This window comes from Eupeodes corollae, chromosome 2 (genome assembly GCF_945859685.1).
Source record: "Eupeodes corollae chromosome 2, idEupCoro1.1, whole genome shotgun sequence".
NCBI classification, from domain to species: domain Eukaryota; kingdom Metazoa; phylum Arthropoda; class Insecta; order Diptera; family Syrphidae; genus Eupeodes; species Eupeodes corollae.
The window spans coordinates 154,489,626-154,508,780 of NC_079148.1; the positions used below are offsets into that span (position 1 = coordinate 154,489,626).

Genomic DNA, 19,155 nt, shown 5'->3' on the forward strand with positions numbered 1-19,155 from the left:
TAATCTCCTCGATGCAAGTATCACCCACAGATAATGGCATTGGGGGAGGGTTAAGCTTTTGTGACAGTAGATAGTATTGAGTTTTCGAAGCATTCAGCCCAATTCTTAATATTCCCGGGGAAAACAATTCCCCGGGAGACTTGTTCTCCCGAGAGTAAAATTCTCCTATTTCGAATTCCCCGGGAAGACATTTTTCCCTTCGAAATCGGGAATGGAGAATTTTGATTTTCGAATCAGCTGTTTCGTATTGTTTGACAGGAAAAATAACTCGCGAACAAAATTTTCATCATTCAAATTAAAAAAAATTTAAAATGTTTTCAATCGCGGCAAGGATTTTACGTGAAGAATATGAAGAAAGTGAACATGTAAAACCAAGGACTATTAGAAGATCTTTAAGAGATAATGCGAATCCCTTCGAGTTGCCTCAATGGTTGTAAGTATTCATTCATTCAAATATTGTCTATCATAATTTTTAAAAAATCATGTTTTTCTTAGGTTTCAAAAGCATTATAGAGTAAACAAGGTTTCCTTTAAATACTTGTTGGATGTCCTCATAATGTACAGAGTAAACCAACAAGAAAGCGTTTTGGAATCCCACCATTCATTAAATTGAGCGCATGTTTACGTTTTTTTGCTGAGGGAGGGTATCAAACCGGGTTTTTGCTGTTACACCTTCTATTGACTCTTTCATCCCAATTAAGTCGTAGACAGCCTGTTCATAGTCGGAAAGTTTTTGTTCTTTGTTTGGCCCACCGCCAGTACCATTTCTGGCCTTAAGGTTTGTAGCAGCCTTAGCTCTAACATATTTTTTCTGGTCACACCACACCTAAAATAATAACACGCACTTCTTAATAATAAATTATCGAATTTTCGTTTAAAAAAATTACCTTTTTCCATTCCGATATGTTTTTGCTTGGTGGCCCAGATGCATTTAAAGCATTTTCAGCCGCATGCCAAAACAGTAACACCTCCTCCTTGCTTCCTTTCTGGAAGCCACAAGCAATATCGCGTTGGGCTTCCATCAAACTCAACAGAATTTGAAGCTGGCACTTGTTTGTTGTTTTAGACCTAAAAAAACTCAAATTTTAACATTTATTGTTTTAAAAAATAAATAAAATCTTACAATCTCAAACTCCCCACCAAATTTATCGGGAAGAAACTCGCGCCAAATACATTTTTTAATTCCCTTCTTTTGACATTTAGAATGCCTACTTTTTTCTCGGAGTATTTGTTCCCACATTCGAAGTTAGTTTATAATAAGGGAAAAGAGAAAAGGGAACAAAATCCCCGGGAATTTTTCGTTTAGAATATGAGAGAAGGGAAAAGGGAAATATTTCCCTGGGAATTTTCATTTAGAATTGGGCTGAATCAGCCCATACATATACACGGTTTTTGATTCCCCATTGGACAATGCTGTCAAGATCAGAATTTAATGAGCTTATGAGATGAGAATCTAAAAACGAATATGAAAAGCAGAGGGTACTGTCATCAATGTAGTGGGTTAGAAGTTTCAGACAAATGATCGTTTATGAATATAAGGAAGCGAGTCGGTGACGAAACGGAGCCCTGGGGCACACCAGCGTTTATTTTGTGCATATCAGATTTGAACCAATACTACTTGAATTGAACGGTCCGAAAGGTAATTTCTAATCCAACAAAGAATTGATTTATCAATACCAAAAGCATGCATTTTCTATAAGAGAGCTTGATGCCAAACTATATCAAATGCCTTTGAAATTTTAAGGGCAATAATCTTACTTTCTCCAAAAAGATAATAAAAACAATAAAGATTTGTTCCACTGTACGGTGAGATAAACCATAAGATCAGCAGTGGACTTATTGCAACGAAAGCCGTACTGCCGGTCATTGAAAAGCTTCCGTTCTTCAAGATAATTCTTAAGCTGAAAATTGCCAACATCGAATTAACAGCTAAATGTGCTGCAAGCTAATTGGCTTTATCAATCGAGCTGACGAGGAACTGACCATGACGTAGTGTTGCGCACATTTTTTACAACTTACCAGAAATTTGTACTACATTTGGGACTGTAGTATTTTTTGCCGTAATTTCTGTCCGTTACAAGTCTTTCTAACTTGTTTGAACTTATTCCGGTTTTCCTCAGTTCGGTTGGCCTTATAGTTCCGGAAACTTACATCTTTTATCCTAATAACCTCTTTACAGCACGAATCAAACCATGAGTTTTCTTTAGGATTGATAGATTTTACCCTATTCGGGACAATATTTCTCATTCCTAAAAGAATTAAAATTGTAACCATATCTGCGCTGGAATCCACGTCACTATCAAGGAAGCATAGTGACGAGTTAAAGTTCCTGAAGAAGTCGTTGACACCGTTCCAGTTGGCTTTCTCATATTGCCAAACGGTTCTCGTAGGGTTTTTCTCTTTACCTGGTGTTTTTCGGAATGAGAAATTACCAGATATGACACAATGGTCTGATGTGCCTAGAGGTGATAATACACTAACCGCATATTTATTAGGATCAGAGGTATGAAACAAGTCTAGAGTGTTGGCGGACTGACCTGCAACGTCAGGAATCCGAGTTGGCTCGTCAACTAACTGAATCAGATGTTTTAACTCAACAAAAATCTCGACATACCTTCCTTCGGATATTCTCTGACCAGAATGTCCATTTTAAACAAAAGTAAAAATAAAATAAAGATAAGTGCTCTTTCACGAGTAAAGCTTTCTTTCAATCATTTACAAATAAAAACAATAATTTGTTTACTCTAATACATTTATTGCACATAATAAAATTTGATCCAGCGCAGTTAAGTTATTGAGCTTGTACATTTTAAAGCATAATAACAGCATATTTAAACAACATATTTATGTAATTTGGCTTTACAGCATAACAGCAAATAAAAATATATATATTTTAGTTAAAACAAAAATAAAATAAAAACAAAAACTGCTTAAAAAACGAACAAATTAAAAAAGAGGCATATTTGTATGTAGACAAAGTAAAGTAGCATTAAAATGCATATATTTGGTTATCTTATTCAACTAATCATTCAAAATGATAGATTGAAAGCCGGTATGCACTTTTTTCTTTGGTTTTCGAAATTAAGGGTGAATGGAAACATCAATTCGATGCTACTCCACTTGCTTGACCTTGATTGGGACACAGCATAAGGTTAATATTCTTGCGCGTGAGTAATCTACGAAGTGCTTGGAGCGTTTTCATGCATATTACAACGCAACAGCCATTGGCGACTCCTTCGGCTGGGGATTTGCATGTGCATGATGAATTCTTGGGAGCCTCTGCCACCTTAGTGTTAGCAGTAGCCTTGGGAACCTCTTTGGAGCAACAGTTTGAAGTAGGTTTTACAGCCGTTGGCGGAGGCATTGGAGTGCAAGTTGAAGCTCCTCCACCGCATTGCTGTTGCTGCTGTGGCGGAGTTGGTTTTGAAGAACAACAACCACCACCACCTCCACCAGTTCCCATTGAAGCGAGGTTTTGAATCAACATAGCAACATCTTCAATGTTTTGATTGACTTGGGATTTCTTATCGCCGCAGCAACCAGCAGTAACAGGCGGTGGTGTATGTGTTTCAGTGTTTTTCTCATTGCAACAGGATTTTGTCGGAGGTGGCTGTGGTTGTTTCTTTTGGCAGCAATTTGAAGGAGAAGACCGTATTTTATCTGATTGGCATTTTGTAGACTTCTTCCGATGACAAGCCTTCTCATTAGAACAACCACCCTGGCATCCTAGAGTTTGATCGCATTTGCAATTTGTGCAACTACAAATCCCCGCATCGGCTGTTATTTGTTTGAGAGTTGGTTTTTCAGGAGGACTTAACTCTTCTTCGGGTGGAAATACTTTTTGGTTACCTTCGATTGCCATCAAAATGTCATTGAGGAGTGATTCTGTTTCCAGATCTGGACCTGGGTACGATGTTTCGGTTGGTGCAGTTTCCTTCAAGAGAGACTCAAGATTGTCCGTCGAGTTTGTATATATATTTGCCTCGGCGGTGAGCGTTGCATTTGTATTATTGTTGGAATGATCAAACTGAACAAAGTAAGAGTCAATGTCCATATTGGTAGATTGGTTATCTTGGTTGTTGTTAATGGCAACATAATTTGTAGGGGAATCCATAAATGAAGACTGTCCTACTTGGGACTGCATGTTCATTTCAAAATTGGCCATTGCATTCGTTTCCATTTTAATATCTTCCATTGCATTGGACGATGATTGACATGGTAATTGTGATTCCATTCGCATGATATCTAATTTCTCCGGAGGAAGGACTTGAGAAGAACCTGTGTTCGAATTCGATATCGGTAGATCAACAAAACTGGGCAGTGCTGTTGGAAGGGCAACACATGCCGGAGTAACTCTGGCCATTGGAACTATTGGCTTGGAAGCAAGTACTCCTGTGTCAAACCATGGCATTGGAATCTCCTCCTCGGATGCATAAGCCAATTGAAGTGCTTGTGAGGTTTTCTTTGAAGCAAACATTGATTCTATTGGTTGAAGTTTAGTTAGCTTTTCTTCCTTTGAATGAGGCTGTTGAAAAATAGTCGAATCAGTTTCTAAGCTATTAAAAAATCCTTCCCTAGACTCGTTTGTGAGGCTGGGATTATCATCCACGAAGCCACTGCTCTCGTTCTCACTTTGTGAGCACGAATGAGTTAGGCTATTCGGGCTATTGCAACGCTTTGACTTGCGTTTCCTCATCTTACGTGGTTCGGACTGCCTTTGATGGGTTTTCTTGTGTGACTTCAAACTATGCGAGGTACTGAATGATTTTTGGCAACTGTTTTCCTGACAAGGATATGGTCTTTCTCCGGTGTGAGTTCGAATGTGAGTTTTCAAATGGTGCGAAGCTGTAAAGGCCTTTCCGCAGCTGTCTTCGGGACACCGATATGGACGTTCTTGAGTGTGGGTTCGCATGTGCTTCTTCAAATCACTCAGAGTAGTGAAGCACTTCTGACACTGTTCACAATTAAACGTCTTTCCATTATGAAGACGCAAGTGAGCGTGTAATCTAGAATATTAAATAAAAGCTCAATACTACGAACAGATACTTCTATTTCATAAAAATAACTTACCTGTATCTTGTATTGAATGCTTTATCACATCCTACCACTTCGCATTCGTATGGCTTGATTTTAGTATGCACACGGATGTGAATCTTTAAGCTATACGAAGTGAGAAAAGCTTTTCCACACCCTTCCTCGTTACATTTAAAACGATAGTCTCCTAAATTTATAAAAATAAAATATAAATATAAACTGAGAATTCTATTGAAAATATTTGTCAATCCACCTCGATGTGTCTTCAGATGTGTACGTAAGTTCCCGATGGTACTATAGCTCCTGGTACAATTTTCATAATTACATCTATAGCGCCCTAGAAGCTCCGATGGCTCACTATTACTCTACAAAATTAAATTATTTGTTAATATTTGTTTAAATGAGCTAATAAAAGAGTATCTAGTGTATTATTTGTTGCAAAAACTAAATTACATAACTTAAGTAATAAAAGTGTTTTAATGTTTTTAATAAAAATAGAAACTATAATTATTTTGTAAAAATTCATGCAAGACCAAACCAATTACTTTCCATGCCAAAAATTAAATTCAAAATCGTTGCGTATTAAGTATGAAGGAATTTCTTCAAACAATTATTATTTTTGAGGAATAGGTATTTAAAGTTAAAAGTGCTGATTAATTGAGTTTTAAGTTTTGTTTTTAAAGTTCCTTTGTCGAGTGTGGGTGATATTTTCAAAAAGTATTGCCTAATTTCAATGCATTGTTTATTTTGCATTAAAGGTGAATTCTACAAATTCTTTAACGTGTTAAGCAAGATCGATAGAAATCAAAATTGAAAAACGAGTAAATTTGTTTTTAGTGTGCCACAATTAGCTTAAGTTATTCAATTCAAAACAATAAGAGTTTAGAATTGTTTTGTGTTATTTGTCCAATATTTTTCAAATTCAATCCTGCTCCCATAGAAAGTATTAGTATTAATCCTCAAGATCCCAGTAATTGTATCTCCTTCAATTAAAGGTGTACCACTAATTTCTATCAATGAAGCCACATGTCTTGGTCTGATATTGGACGAAAAATTAAGTTGGAAATCTAATGTTCAGGAAAGAGTTAAAAAAGCTACAGCAACTCTTTTCCTTTGCAAGAAAGCCATAGGAAGCAAATAGGGTTTTCAACCTCGCATTACCTACTGCCTATACACATCGGTCATCCGACCAATACTTATGTACGGGGTTGTAGTATGGTGGACTGCACTGGAGAAAGTCACATACTACAACAACCTCAGCAGAGTCCAACGGACTACATGTCTCTGCATCTGTCACTCCTCGACATCTTCAGCAAACAAGTGGCAGCGAGTACAGCTAAAAGACTCAACGCCTCATCTCAATGAACCAAAAACAATGTGGGGCACTCTATCATTTTGAACCTCTTCGGTTCTATACCAACCAAAGTACATAGACTACAATATTCCAAAACCCCAATTTGGAAAAAACTTCCAGGTATACATTCCATCCAGAGATGAATTGGAAAACAAAAAACTCCTGGATGACAAACGAGGGAGTTGGTAGTGGTGTGTACTTAGAAAAGCTTAATCTAAGCATCTCATTCCGCCTCCATAATCATTGTAGCGTCATCCAAGCGGAAATTTAAGCGATCAAAGAGGCTCTCTCCTGGCTAAGAGAAAACGTGATATCAACTTCTGATATCCGCATCTTCTCTGACAGTCAGGCTGCTATTAAATCTCTTGACGGTGTCTCAACCAAATCTCAAGCGGCCCTCGATTGTCGATCGTTTCTTGTGGAGATGGCGCAACAATTTAACATTCACCTCTGTTGGGTGCCAGGCCACAGAGACATCACAGGAAATTGTTGAGCCGATGAACTCGCTATAGTAGAAAGTAATTCTAAGTGTGTGGATTCTGAATCCGCAGCCACTTTAACCTAAACTAACCTAACCATAGAAAGTTTTTCAAAAAATTCGAAGTAAATGTAAATAATTTGATTGATTGCATTAAAATTGGTTACTGAACCATTAACTTCACCATTGTTTATGAATAAGCAATTAACAAAAATATTAAATTCCAAGCCATCAAAACTAAGGGGCATTTAAAAAGCCCAGAATCGAGACAAACATCTCACAAAATTTGGAAAACTTTATTCCAAAACCTTAACGTAGAGGACATGAAAAGATGAATGAAAGTAGAATATTTAAGGTAATCATAATTAAAGGTGAGTATTAGAACAAGAGTTGAGATTAGAAAGGTACAAATATTGTACCAAAATAAATATATCAGTTTAATGAATTCGCGTTTTATTTCGCTTAGAACTTTTTAAATTTATTTTGAGACCTTGAGTCAGTTCTAAAAAAAATAACCATACTATTTGTGTGAAATTTAGTAAATGTATCTCTTGAAAGAACACTCAGAAATTAAAAGAGGCGTAAATCGAAATTTTTTAAATTTTGTAAAAATGCTTGAGATCTACTGTGGGTAAGAGCTTATATGATTCAGTGCAATTTAAAAAATTTAGAGACCAGTACCTTCGAATCTAAATAAGATATCCACTCTGTTAAAACTACATAATCATAACCGTTTTCAAAACAATTTCCCATTTTGTTTTTGAGATAAGTTTTATTGTTAGTTAAAGGAAGATTTAACCTTGCTCGAAGGAAAGCTAAGATACTCCTCGTCCTTCTTATTCTCGAGCTTTATTTGATCGTGTAGCTCGAAAAAATAAAAACAAAATTCGTCTTAGCTTCGTTATAGAAATTTTTGAACTCTGTAAATTTCCCAGACGATTCCAGTTAAATATTTTTTGGTCTTACACATGTCGTTAGCCTAATATCGAGCTCAAAATAGAAAACATCAAGCCTTACAGCAAAGTATGCTGGTGCTGGTGGTTTTTCGCCTAAATGTCAGCTACAGAAGTTGGTAATATAGATATGGCCAAACACCAAATTTCCAATAGAAATGACCTAGTACTCACATGAAATACCTATCACAGCATTAAAAAAGCCTAGATATAAGACGTAATATAGAAATATCGACTAAATTAATTGTAGATAAATCAAATTTAAAGGTAAATAAAAACTTAATTTATGAAGATAACAGTGGGCAATTTCAGACAACATAAGGGACTTCATTTTTAGTCAACTGCATTTCTTCAACGTACATTTTGACCAAGTCAACTAGTTAGTTTTTCAAGTGTCTTAAACTTTAAACTCAAAACTTTACTTCCCTAACTTCTACCTTAAGTTTAAAGAAATATTACTTATTTCTTTTCCAATTTTGAAGATAAAACCCCTTTTCACAAAATATTAAATGAAATTGGGCAAAAAATAAATAAATCGTAGAGGAATAAATTTCAACTTTCAGTTAATTAAAAAAACATGATCGATTGATCTGACATAAGTTGACTTGACTTGATAGTTAAGAAGATTTTTCTTGACTAACTTTCCAGTCAAGTTTCCAATAAAGTTGCTTTAATTGGAAGGCAATTTTTTGGCAGCTAGCCAATCAGATGCTAGAAACTTGCCTTACTTCCAAGTCCCTTATGTCGACTGAACCTGTCCAGTAGCACTTCAATGAAGGTTATCGGAAACAAAATGTCTCAGTATTTTTCTTATCGACAAATGTTGGAAATACACATAGTTTTTAAACCTTTCTTTTTTGATGCTCAATTGTAAAACATTCAAATGAGAGCTCAGATACCCCAGAAATATTTGATATAAACAATTCAACTTTCCAATTTCCGACGATAGGAAAAACTCTATGTTAAATTTTAATGATCATAGACCTACCATCACCCCCCCCCCCCCCCAATAATTAATAATAATATTTAAAAAGCTAATTAAATAATATTTACAGCATTTAACAAAATTAATGAATTTTAAAGTAAAGTTTAATTAAAATTTTAAAATATTTATTCATAATTATCGCTAGTGAAATATTAAGGATCTTTTAGTAGATTTTAATTGAAAAATATTTTAAACCTTAAACAAAATGCACACAACACCATCTACGAGTGGTTAGAAAAAGTAAAAGAGAGAGATAGAGAGAGAGAAACTCTTTTTGTGTTTTGTACCTCAATTGTAAGAGTTGCGTGAGTTGGTGGTTCCGCATTAAACTTGTGAAGTGCACCAGGGTGTATGCATAATGAAATTTCATCAGGCTGAATATCAAGTTCGATGCAACTAAAAATCATCGAAGTTTTATAAATTTCACTCATAAATAAAATAATACATTTTTAATTTTTAAACAAAATAGATACAGACGAGGCAACAACAACAAAAAAAAACAACAACAGCAGCAGCAGCAGCAAGAGCATCAAAAGCTTAAATAGCTTAAAGGGGGTTCGAATGCATCATGTACGAGTACCCCTTGAAAGCAAACTATAAAAATGTAACAGATCGCAAAACATGTTTTATTTAATTTGGCAACACACTTATTTGTTTAGAAAAAATTAATTAAAATCATTTAAGGGAAGAATTAGCAATAAAAACAAAATAAAAACCGTGAATAGGGTTAAAAATAGGATGCATTTCTTTCAATCCGCTTAAAATAGATGTATCGGATCGACCGCTTTCAAAGTATTATTAGTTTGCCTCACGAGCGGCTTGAGCAACGAAGCGAATAAATTATAATAAAAATTATATATCTTCCGATCAATTTGGACAAAAATGATAGTCGTCGATTGCCCCCTGTGTGTCTATGCTTAGGCTGAAGCGTAAGCTAGAAATTCGCTTATTAAAATTATGATGAAGCAAAAGCTAAAAAAAATGCTCTTCATTCGTTAGTAGCAAGTGGCAAGCAAACATGTTGCGTAGGCGGGACTGCGGGTTGGGTGCGGCAGCAGCAGCAGCGGCAGCGATTCCCACCTGATGGATACACATTAAACATGGCAAGCTTCTTCATCATCAAGATTATTATTAGGTGTACAATAATTTCTAAGGACAAAACGACACAATCTCTTTCGCATCATCCACTACAAAGACTTTTTAATTATAGAATCTTGTTGTTTGTGTTATTTTCTAGATATACGGTCAGCTGTAGGAGCAGGAGCAGGAGGCGGGGGAGCTTGCGCAAGCAATGCAACAAAGACAAAACTCTGGGAACAGGGAGATATTTATGCGAAATGCAAGCGCACACGGTGTGTGGTACCTGTAGTCCCAACTATCGATTCTATTATGCCTATTGACACTATCAAATCTTGCCGTCGTCGTCGACTGTGGGTCACCGCCGGTGGCGGCAGTGGAGTGGCTGTCAAGGGGGGATAAGGCGTTCGAAATCCCAGGTATTTGGCCACTGTTCGTGATGGTAGTGTTGTTGTCGTTATCGATGGTGTTGATGTTAATATTGGATGATGCTACAATAGGAGGTTGAACTTGTACCAGTTGGTGATCTTGGAACTCGTATTCGAAATTCAGGCAAATGCCACTATCGGTGTTAGTCATATATGACGATGGGGATGCTACGAATTGATAGAGGGGCTCCGTGGTTTTTCTATGATAGGTGTCTGTTGAGGAACCTAAATCATCTAAGCTAAAAATATGTGGCACCTGTGACAGTTGCTGTTGATCGTGATCGAGATCGGCAACGTTCAATACCATCAGGCTGTTGTCTGCACCGCTAAGCTGGAAACTCTCAAATGCTGAATCGCTTGAATGTACATCACTGGTGTTACTGCTGCTGATCACATCCGAATTTTCAAAATTCTCGATATTCTCCAAATTAACTTCATCGTCATTTAGAAGAAATGATAGTGAGTCTTGGGCGGAGGAGGGAGGAAGAGCTGAATCAGCGGTCGATAGGGGGACTTCTTCAGCCTTTATTCTTTCCACGAGATATGAACACGAAGTGAGTGAAGGAACCGATTCCATTACTAACTCACACTTTTCAATTTCCGTCATATTTTTGTAAATTATGGATCCGTCAGATCGAAAACACTTCAAGGAAAATTCCAAAATCCGAAATATATTTTTACTTTTCTTTTTTTTTGTGTGTGAAGAAAAACTACGATAAAAAATGACAAATAAAATCGATCAAGTACTGAGATCGTTTTACTCGCGATCGCGATGTATGATGTTGATGGAATTTTATTTTTTCTGTTTTAAGAGAGTACAGTCATAATATACTCCCACACATTTCGCTCTTAACAAATTATTTGCACTCATTGTGAATAGAATTTTGACATTAAATTTGTATTGAACATTCACAGTGAATTTTTTTTTGCATTTTAGAATAAATTAAGTCGGAGGTTACACGAGTAGATTTTTTGGATCTCAATTAGAATCCTTAAATTTTTGCAACCCTCAAAAAACTCTGGAACTTAAAGAAATAAGACCATTTTTGGGAGGTATTGGACCTCTAGGCTACCCTTTTGGTTTTTTTTGTCAAATAATAAACTTAGTTACAACTAAAAAATTTAATAATTGATGTTTTTAGCAGTGATCAAAATCCATATTTGCAGAATGCATAAAACCTTTTGTCCCGGAATTTTGATTCTAGTGGATAAGTAAACAGTTCCAGTGAATAAAAGATTACCAATGAACCATCGTATGGAATATAGGGTAGTCACTATCCAAGTTAGTAAAAACATAATTCAGTGTACACATCAAATTTTGTGAATCTTAAAAGAAAACGTCTTCGTGGAATTCGATCACAATCCGAAGTTAAAACAATTTGTGAAACTGAGCACTATCCAACATAAAACATTTACTATTGTGAACTTGTTATTATTTGACAAGTTGACATTTCTTGTGCATTTTGTAAACTGAAGAGAAAAGGGCCAAATGCCAAACGAAAACGAAATCCCACCCAAATAAAAGAAAACAGAAACGACGTTGGAAACACGTCACAGAAAAATTAAATAAAAATTCTTAAACTGCAGTCTTTTAGTTCATTCCGTGAATTCTTTATTTTTAGTATTGAAAAAAAGTTAAAAACGAAAATATAATGGAAGCTCTCTATCACCAGACGAATAGAGTTCTCCAGGAAATCGAACGAAGTTTCCAAACCCTTGCCAGCGCTCCGCCAAATGATTTTTCAACTATTGAAAATGATATTCACATGAAAATAACAACGGTTAATTCGTAAGTTTTTTGATCAGAATGTTTTGATTCCTAATTCATTGCAAAACTATTCATTTCTTAGAAATTGTGATCGATTGGATGTGCTGTTGTACAAAGTTCCAGTTACCCAAAGACCAAGTGCAAAAATGAGGATAGATCAGTTAAAATACGATATAAGGCATTTACAGGTTGATAGAATTGATCCATTGTAAGCAGAACTTGATTTATTTACAATAATTGATCTTATTTCTCCAAACAAACAGAATGCCTTGGAAGTCTACAGACAAAAGAAACAACGACGGCAAGTGGAAATAGATGAAAGGGAACAGCTCTTGAACCATAGATTCACCTCAAATCAAGAAACTTGCCTCGACATCGACTTCGCCCTTCAACAAAACACCTCACTGAATAACGCCCACACCGGAGTGGATGAAATGATTTCAACCGGAGCGAACATTCTGGGTAGTCTTATAAATCAACGCGAAACTCTGAAAGGCGCCCACCGAAGAATTCTAGCCATAGGCAGTACCCTAGGCCTTTCAAATCACACGATGAAGCTGATCGAGCGGCGATTTGTCGAGGACAAATATGTCATGATCGGAGGCATGATAATAACCTTGCTTGTAATCATGTTAGTGATATACTTTATTGTTTTTTAAAATGTTTTCTCTTAAAAATTGACACAAGTCGAAAAATGTGGCTTATTCCAACGCTAATATAATTATTTTTCCATAAATTTGAGTTTGATCTTTTGTCTTAACGATGTCTCGCCTTTTTGATGATCCTGGCAACTTTGGAAGCGGAATTTGAGTTGCTAGAGTTGAGTTTGTGTTTAGCACTCCCGCTGGGTGTGGCAGGGTCCTTGTTGTTTCCATCTCTTATCGGTGTTGTTGTCCCTCCTTCAGCTATTGAAATCACAAGAGAGTATTTGAAGAAAAAAATTGACAACTCACAGAGGTTATTGAACTTACCATCATTTTCATCTTTTCCTGCACTTTTAATGGACGTCGCACCATCGTGAGCAGTTGTGGTGTTGTGGTTTGTAATCTGATTGTCACTTGAATCTTCGTTTGTTATTGAATCTGATTCGCTTTGTCGTTGTTCAGCTGAAAGATTATTTGTGTTTTTTAAATGAGTGATTCTTCCTTCGATGTATCATCTCTACTTACGGTTGCATATGGCCAACGATGTGATGCTCGATTTTGAGAATAAGCGTTCAGCTTCCTTGAACTTTCTGTTGCGCTTATCAGCTTTTGAATTTGTTGCCTTATTTGTGACCAAATAGCGCTCCCATCCGCGAATGATGTTTCCATACAACTGAGTATCTTCAAGGTATGAACCTTCAAAAGCATAAATTTGTCTTTCCAGGTTAGCTAATTGTTCCTATTGAGTTTGATAATATTATTAGTAATTTGTTCGAATTTGTTATAATAAATAATATTTTACTGATGTTTCAGCTTTCTTTTTTATTAAATCTGCTAACTCGGCGCGGGTATCGAGATTCGATGATTTAGCAGTCATGCTGGCTTTTGATGACTTTCGCTGCTTCGTAGCACTAACATCGGCGCTGTTGTTTTTTGTTGTTGGCGAACTCATTTGAACAATAATTTAAGTATTGATAAAAAATTGTTTAATTATTTCTTTTTTGGAATTCTTTTTAGTGCTCTCTGTTTGTTTTTGCATAAACAATTCTTTTGCTTTTCCTTCGAACTCAGCGAATTTCCGTCAAAGTGACATTTGGTGATTGATGTTTTGTCAGAAAAAGTGCTGCCAGGATGAAATTTTTAGAGCGCCCCGATTTATTATTTTGTGTTTGACTTCATGTTTGCTTCGTGTGACTAAAACTATTGATAGTTAATTTTTCGGTGTTATAAATAAATCGGAGAGTTGTAATGAAGATGAAGAAGAAAATGATGATCGATCGAGACGCAAAGTAAAAGATAAATACTATACAGAAGAAGTTGTAACGAGATTTTCCGGCAGCACATTTAAAAGCAAATTCAGATGTGTTTGATATGTTGAGTCATGATATTCACGCTGTCGAGAGACATACCTAATTTCGGAGTTTAAATTTTCAATGAAAACTATTTGGCGCGTATATATAGAGAATTACTAAAGTCGTGATTTCTTGATCTATAGTTTAAGGCTTGTTGATTAAATAAACACAGCTCTTATTCATAGTAAATTTTCCTGGTGTGTTTGGTTCAACCCCAGTTTAAGGTTGTATTTTACTACAACTATACTTCAAATGACAGATTAAAGCAAAAAAATACTGTTATATTTTCAAACTCGTTAAAATATAAAACGCGAACGACAGGAACACTTATCGCAGTCAGACAAAGAACTTTGTAGCGAAAATTGCCAAAAAAAAGCTACACCAGAAGTTTAAGTGCAATTTATTTGATATGATTTACTTTTTCAATTCACAAACAAAAACCAAATATGACATTTGGCTGTGATAATAACTACTTAAAAACACAGCATTAGTTTAGCTCTAAACTCTGGACTTGCTTATTAACAACTTAGCAAGAGTTTAGCAAACATCTATGAATATGCCCCATTGTCTCTTGTTTGCATAATTAAAATCAAATAATTCCAGGAAGTTAAAGCTATTGAAGGTTCTCATATAAGGTTAAGTTCACCTACCTCCTAACTCTAACGTAAATCATAAGGGCTACCATTCAGTTCTCCTGAAAGGAGTTGGTAATCATAATCTGGAATTTTTGTATTGCTATACTGGTGAAGCAGGCTCAATAGATGTTGGTCTGTTATTGAGAAGATCGGGAATCATAAATAAAATGAACTCAATTAAGGTTTACTTAAAGTACGTGCCTATTGTTCCCAAATCTTATTTAATAACATTCAATTTTGTTAAAGGTGCCCTGCTACTAATTTTAAATTTCTAATAAGCATGCACTGAAATGTATAAATTTGGGATGAAAAGTAAAAGCTACAACGAATTCAAATGAGGAAGAAAAATATGTTTCCAATTGAAAACTTTGCAAATTTTAATCAATTAATTTTCGTATTCTCTTTTAAAAAAAGGACTATTGACCAGTTCGTTGATATTTTCAAGAGTTTTCGTAATAGTCTCAGTCAGATCAAAGCTTTTTTAGATAGTTTGGCATAACTATGTGCCCAATGACAGCATTAGGATTTTTGTTTATGTTTTCATTCAATAAATAATTTTTTATTATTTCTTTGGTTTTGTGTTATCCAAAAACATGGCTGATTCTAATAAAAAATACTTTCTTCCAAGAGTGAATCAGGTATATTTGCAAAATTGATATTATTTTCGTTTTTGGAGAACTTTATTTGTTTCCTAGTTGGATGCAATTTACCTAAACAAAGACATCAATCGCCTAATTCAAGAGAATCTCTTGGGAAATCTTCAGGCAATATCGGTAAGACGGTCTTAATAATACCGAATAAAAACCCAAAGCTTACGAATTCCCAATATTATTTATATAGCCTATATTGTTTTCTAAAATTCAACCAGAGCTAGACTTACTAGTTCAGTCAGCAATATGGCTTGGATCTGTAGGCAAACATTGCTCTTCGTTTGGTCAACAGCTTCTTGCTCTTTCATATGAGCCTGAATGTTTGACTATGACTCGCTTGGGATTGCACTTTGCATTGACTGTTCTGCCGAAGTATGCGAAGAATAATGCTGAATACCGACTCGCCAGCAGAGACTGGGTGCGCAAAGCAATCGAATGGGGAGAGAACATAGCCTTGGTACTTTCGGTTGTGAATTTCTTTCGATTTTTAAAAACTGGAAGAAAACCATCATTGATTGATTTTATGCTTGGTCTGGATTTCATCAGCATCCGAGCCAATCACAGGAGAGAAATAGGGTATAAGTACCTGACGCGTGAATTAGTTTGGGGTGGATTTATGGTAAGTCCTTATACCCTTTCTATTACCCCTTCCAGCATGATGATTTTTGTATTCGCCTAAAGGAACTTCTTGGACTTGTTTTGCCTATTATCAATTTTCAAAAACTTCAACGAATGATTCGCAAAACCTTGCATGGATCTTCGGTTCATTCTACTAAGGGCGTCCTCAAGGCACCAAAACTGGATGTAAATACAATGTGTGCCTATTGTAGCGAACGGCCAACTTTGCCGCATCATATCGGATGTGGACACATCTACTGTTTCTATTGCATTCAAGCGAATACTCTGACTGACTCGAGGTTTTGCTGTACAATCTGTGATAGAGAGTGCTCTGATGGTGTTTTTCCAGTTAGCATACCGCTTGAGGTGGTCAATGTAATAAAAGTAGACATGGTATAATATGTATAAAAATGTAGAGTTATTGGTTAATGATTGTTAATTGAAATTAAGGGTGATATTTTATATTAAAGTGGCAATATAGCTGAATACCTTTGTAGCTTAAATTTAGTAGAACGACGACCATCTAAAACTTGTATATAATTAGTTTAGTGTAGACTTTTGCAGTCCAGATTTGAAAATATAATGGCCAACTATCAAATCGTTTGAAGAAGTAAAACATATTGTTAAACAGAGTTCTAATATCGTCGAAATCCAAATTTTTAAGGTCTACTGAATTGAAGTTCTATCTCAAAAAATGAGTTAAAATCAGAGTTGTAAAAACAAGAACTTTGTCAACACATTCTCGGTAAGGCCTTTACATAGACAAGGGTAGCATACGTTTGGGATGGTGATACTACAAGATCAACGGGTTTCAAACAAGGTTGTATATTGAGTGCACTTCTATTTACCATGTACATAAACGACATTACAGATGAAACAAAAGGTGGAATTATAATGGGAGGAGTAACTATACCTCCTATCATGTATGCTGACGACATAATCTTCTTATCTGATACGGTTGATAAAATACAAATTATGGTTAATAGACTTGAGCAATATTGCGAAAGATGGAACCTGGTAATGAATCTCGAAAAATCTAAAATGATGTTTAGAGGTGGAGGTGGCAGACATGCGCAGAACGAAAAGTGGACACACAAAGGTAAGCTTATTGAAATAGTATGGGAGTAAAAATACCTAGCAGTTTTAATACCATCAAATCTGAAGATGAACAAGCATCTAGAGGGTAAATTAACAGAGGCAAAAAGAGCAATCTCTTCAATATAGGAACGATGTTTTAAAAGTAAATTTATCCAGCACAGTGCAAAAAATAAGATATTCCGCTCTACAGCAATGTCAACTTTACTGTATGGACCTCAAGCCTGGGGATACTCCTCCTTCGAAGAAATAGACAAATTTCTTCGATTTTTCATTAAAAGAATTTTCAGATTACAACGAAACTCTCCGAAGTATATGCTGTATCTAGAAACAGGAACTCCTCCTCTGATAATGGATACACTACAGATGCATTTTAACTACGTAGTCAAAGTAATGGATATGGCAGACAGCAGAATTCCAAAAATCATTCTTGAAACAGTTATCCAAGCAAAAGGATCTATGCTAGAAGAGTGGGAGAGCTTTGCTTCACTATGCGGTATTGATCTTGAAATAGTAATGAATGTACAACCCGCCCTATTAAAGTTTGAAGCTAGATCATTGATATTCAGGAACTTCTACAGTCGTTTAAATTTTAATTTGCAGAATAGATCGTATCTGATAAATAACAACACAATCGATAAAATTACCATTATTCTTAAAGCAAGGGGAGAATTACTAAACCCTAATTATGTATGTAGCCTTTGTAATATGAAAGCACGGGAAGATACCTTTCCCTTTATTGCGGTGTGCCCAGTCCTAAAAGAATTTCGGATTATCTACTTCAATAAAAGCAACATCGATGAAACTGAATTCTTCAGGTTATTAAATAGAGAAGAAAGCTGGGACTCGATGTATAATTATTCTATTGCTGCTCTTAAATGTAGAAAACTTATAATCGAAGAAGATTTTTAAAATAAAAAAATTAAGAAAAATATTTATCAATGTAACTTATTACTCCTATTTTGTTAAATAAAATGTATTTGTTTTCGAAAACGTCAGTCTGGTAGACGGCCATAAGCCATACCGATACGACTTATAAGATAATTATATTATATTATAATTTTTATATATTATATGAAAATGTTATACATACATATTATATTGAAATAAAATGAGTCAAACAACTAACTAACTAAATAGACAAGGGTAAGGTTTTTTTATTCTTTATTTTATTTAAAATACCTATGAACCCAATTTTTAAGTGCAGTTCCTTTCTAAATTTAGAGGTTTCATGGCTATAAATAGTTCAATAATTTTCTGTAAGTGCAAGAAAGAGAGAAATTTAATCAAGGTGGTTTATTTCGTTGATTACTTTTGGAGTTGCTTATGTGCGCGATGTTTGGGCAACTAACGATGGAACTATTTGCTTTCGAAAAAGTTGCATGTGCGCGCCTAGCCTTAGGGGCCGGTTATGGCCATCAGCAATTTTTTTGTTTTTAGTTTTTGAACATGTAACAGATTTATTTCTAGCAAAATATTTTTGCAATAAAATGAATCCTATATTCAAGTTGTTTTTTTTGTCAGAATTTAACAATGCATTTTAAGTTTTATTTAATTTATAAACATATTTTAATTTGTTTAATGATGAAATTCCATTTTACTGAACAGCTGACTGCCAAAAGCCAAACAAAATTCCATTTCGATTTACTGTTGGTGTTCCAATTTTGTACTGTTCCGATCACGTCATTAAAACTTTTACTGATGAAAGCAATAGTAAACAAATTGTCTGAGGTGCGAAGCTCGAAGTTAAAATCGGAAGAAAACAACATTTAATGACGTAAATTTACTGTTTGCTATAAACGCTCATCAGTAAAACATTTCATATTCCTGTTTCAAATTTTACTGGTGGATTTTATTGATAGCTATAACCGAACCCATAGCTATAACCGGCCCCTAATACTTTTATGTTCAAAAGCGAAACGAATCGTTCCACTGATTTCTTTGTATATATATTTGAAAAGTACTATCATGAAACACAACATTGTTTTACGGAAGGCGGACCATGGGGGCGCTGCCTGTACGAAAATTAGGTGAGCGACTGGGCCCTTATTATGAATTACGAAACGAACGGCAGAAAAAACGAA

General features: G+C 35.3%; 5 protein-coding genes across 6 annotated transcripts; 2 read left to right on the forward strand and 3 right to left on the reverse strand.

The window, feature by feature from the left end:
• Nucleotides 1-242: 242 nt before the first annotated feature.
• LOC129947766 (uncharacterized) lies at nt 243-1,113 on the reverse strand. The gene is made up of 2 exons (XM_056058448.1): nt 888-1,113; nt 243-826 (listed from the first exon to the last, which is right to left on the reverse strand). The coding sequence occupies exons 1-2, from the start codon at nt 1,020-1,022 to the stop codon at nt 605-607; spliced, it is 357 nt and encodes a 118-aa protein (XP_055914423.1). The 5' UTR covers nt 1,023-1,113; the 3' UTR covers nt 243-604.
• Nucleotides 1,114-2,743: 1,630 nt separating this feature from the next.
• LOC129945940 (protein hunchback) lies at nt 2,744-11,104 on the reverse strand. Of its 2 annotated transcripts, XM_056055922.1 has the most exons (5): nt 10,168-10,559; nt 9,092-9,200; nt 5,288-5,399; nt 5,071-5,221; nt 2,744-5,006 (listed from the first exon to the last, which is right to left on the reverse strand). In XM_056055922.1, exons 1-5 carry the CDS (start codon nt 10,458-10,460, stop codon nt 3,101-3,103), a joined length of 2,571 nt encoding a protein of 856 aa, XP_055911897.1. In that variant the 5' UTR covers nt 10,461-10,559; the 3' UTR covers nt 2,744-3,100. The 2 variants fall into 2 exon arrangements, with proteins under 2 accessions (XP_055911897.1, XP_055911898.1); XM_056055923.1 differs by lacking the exons at nt 9,092-9,200; nt 10,168-10,559 and adding an exon at nt 10,566-11,104.
• Nucleotides 11,105-11,784: 680 nt separating this feature from the next.
• Nucleotides 11,785-12,818, forward strand: LOC129945502 (probable Golgi SNAP receptor complex member 2). Its single transcript, XM_056055287.1, has 3 exons — nt 11,785-12,098; nt 12,160-12,265; nt 12,341-12,818. Exons 1-3 carry the CDS (start codon nt 11,962-11,964, stop codon nt 12,734-12,736), a joined length of 639 nt encoding a protein of 212 aa, XP_055911262.1. The 5' UTR covers nt 11,785-11,961; the 3' UTR covers nt 12,737-12,818.
• LOC129945501 (chromatin modification-related protein MEAF6) lies at nt 12,699-13,775 on the reverse strand. Its single transcript, XM_056055286.1, has 4 exons — nt 13,524-13,775; nt 13,247-13,460; nt 13,049-13,183; nt 12,699-12,982 (listed from the first exon to the last, which is right to left on the reverse strand). The coding sequence occupies exons 1-4, from the start codon at nt 13,671-13,673 to the stop codon at nt 12,834-12,836; spliced, it is 648 nt and encodes a 215-aa protein (XP_055911261.1). The 5' UTR covers nt 13,674-13,775; the 3' UTR covers nt 12,699-12,833.
• Nucleotides 13,776-15,208: 1,433 nt separating this feature from the next.
• LOC129945613 (peroxisome biogenesis factor 2) lies at nt 15,209-16,462 on the forward strand. Its single transcript, XM_056055451.1, has 4 exons — nt 15,209-15,346; nt 15,404-15,481; nt 15,549-15,977; nt 16,040-16,462. The coding sequence occupies exons 1-4, from the start codon at nt 15,302-15,304 to the stop codon at nt 16,373-16,375; spliced, it is 888 nt and encodes a 295-aa protein (XP_055911426.1). The 5' UTR covers nt 15,209-15,301; the 3' UTR covers nt 16,376-16,462.
• Nucleotides 16,463-19,155: the final 2,693 nt, after the last annotated feature.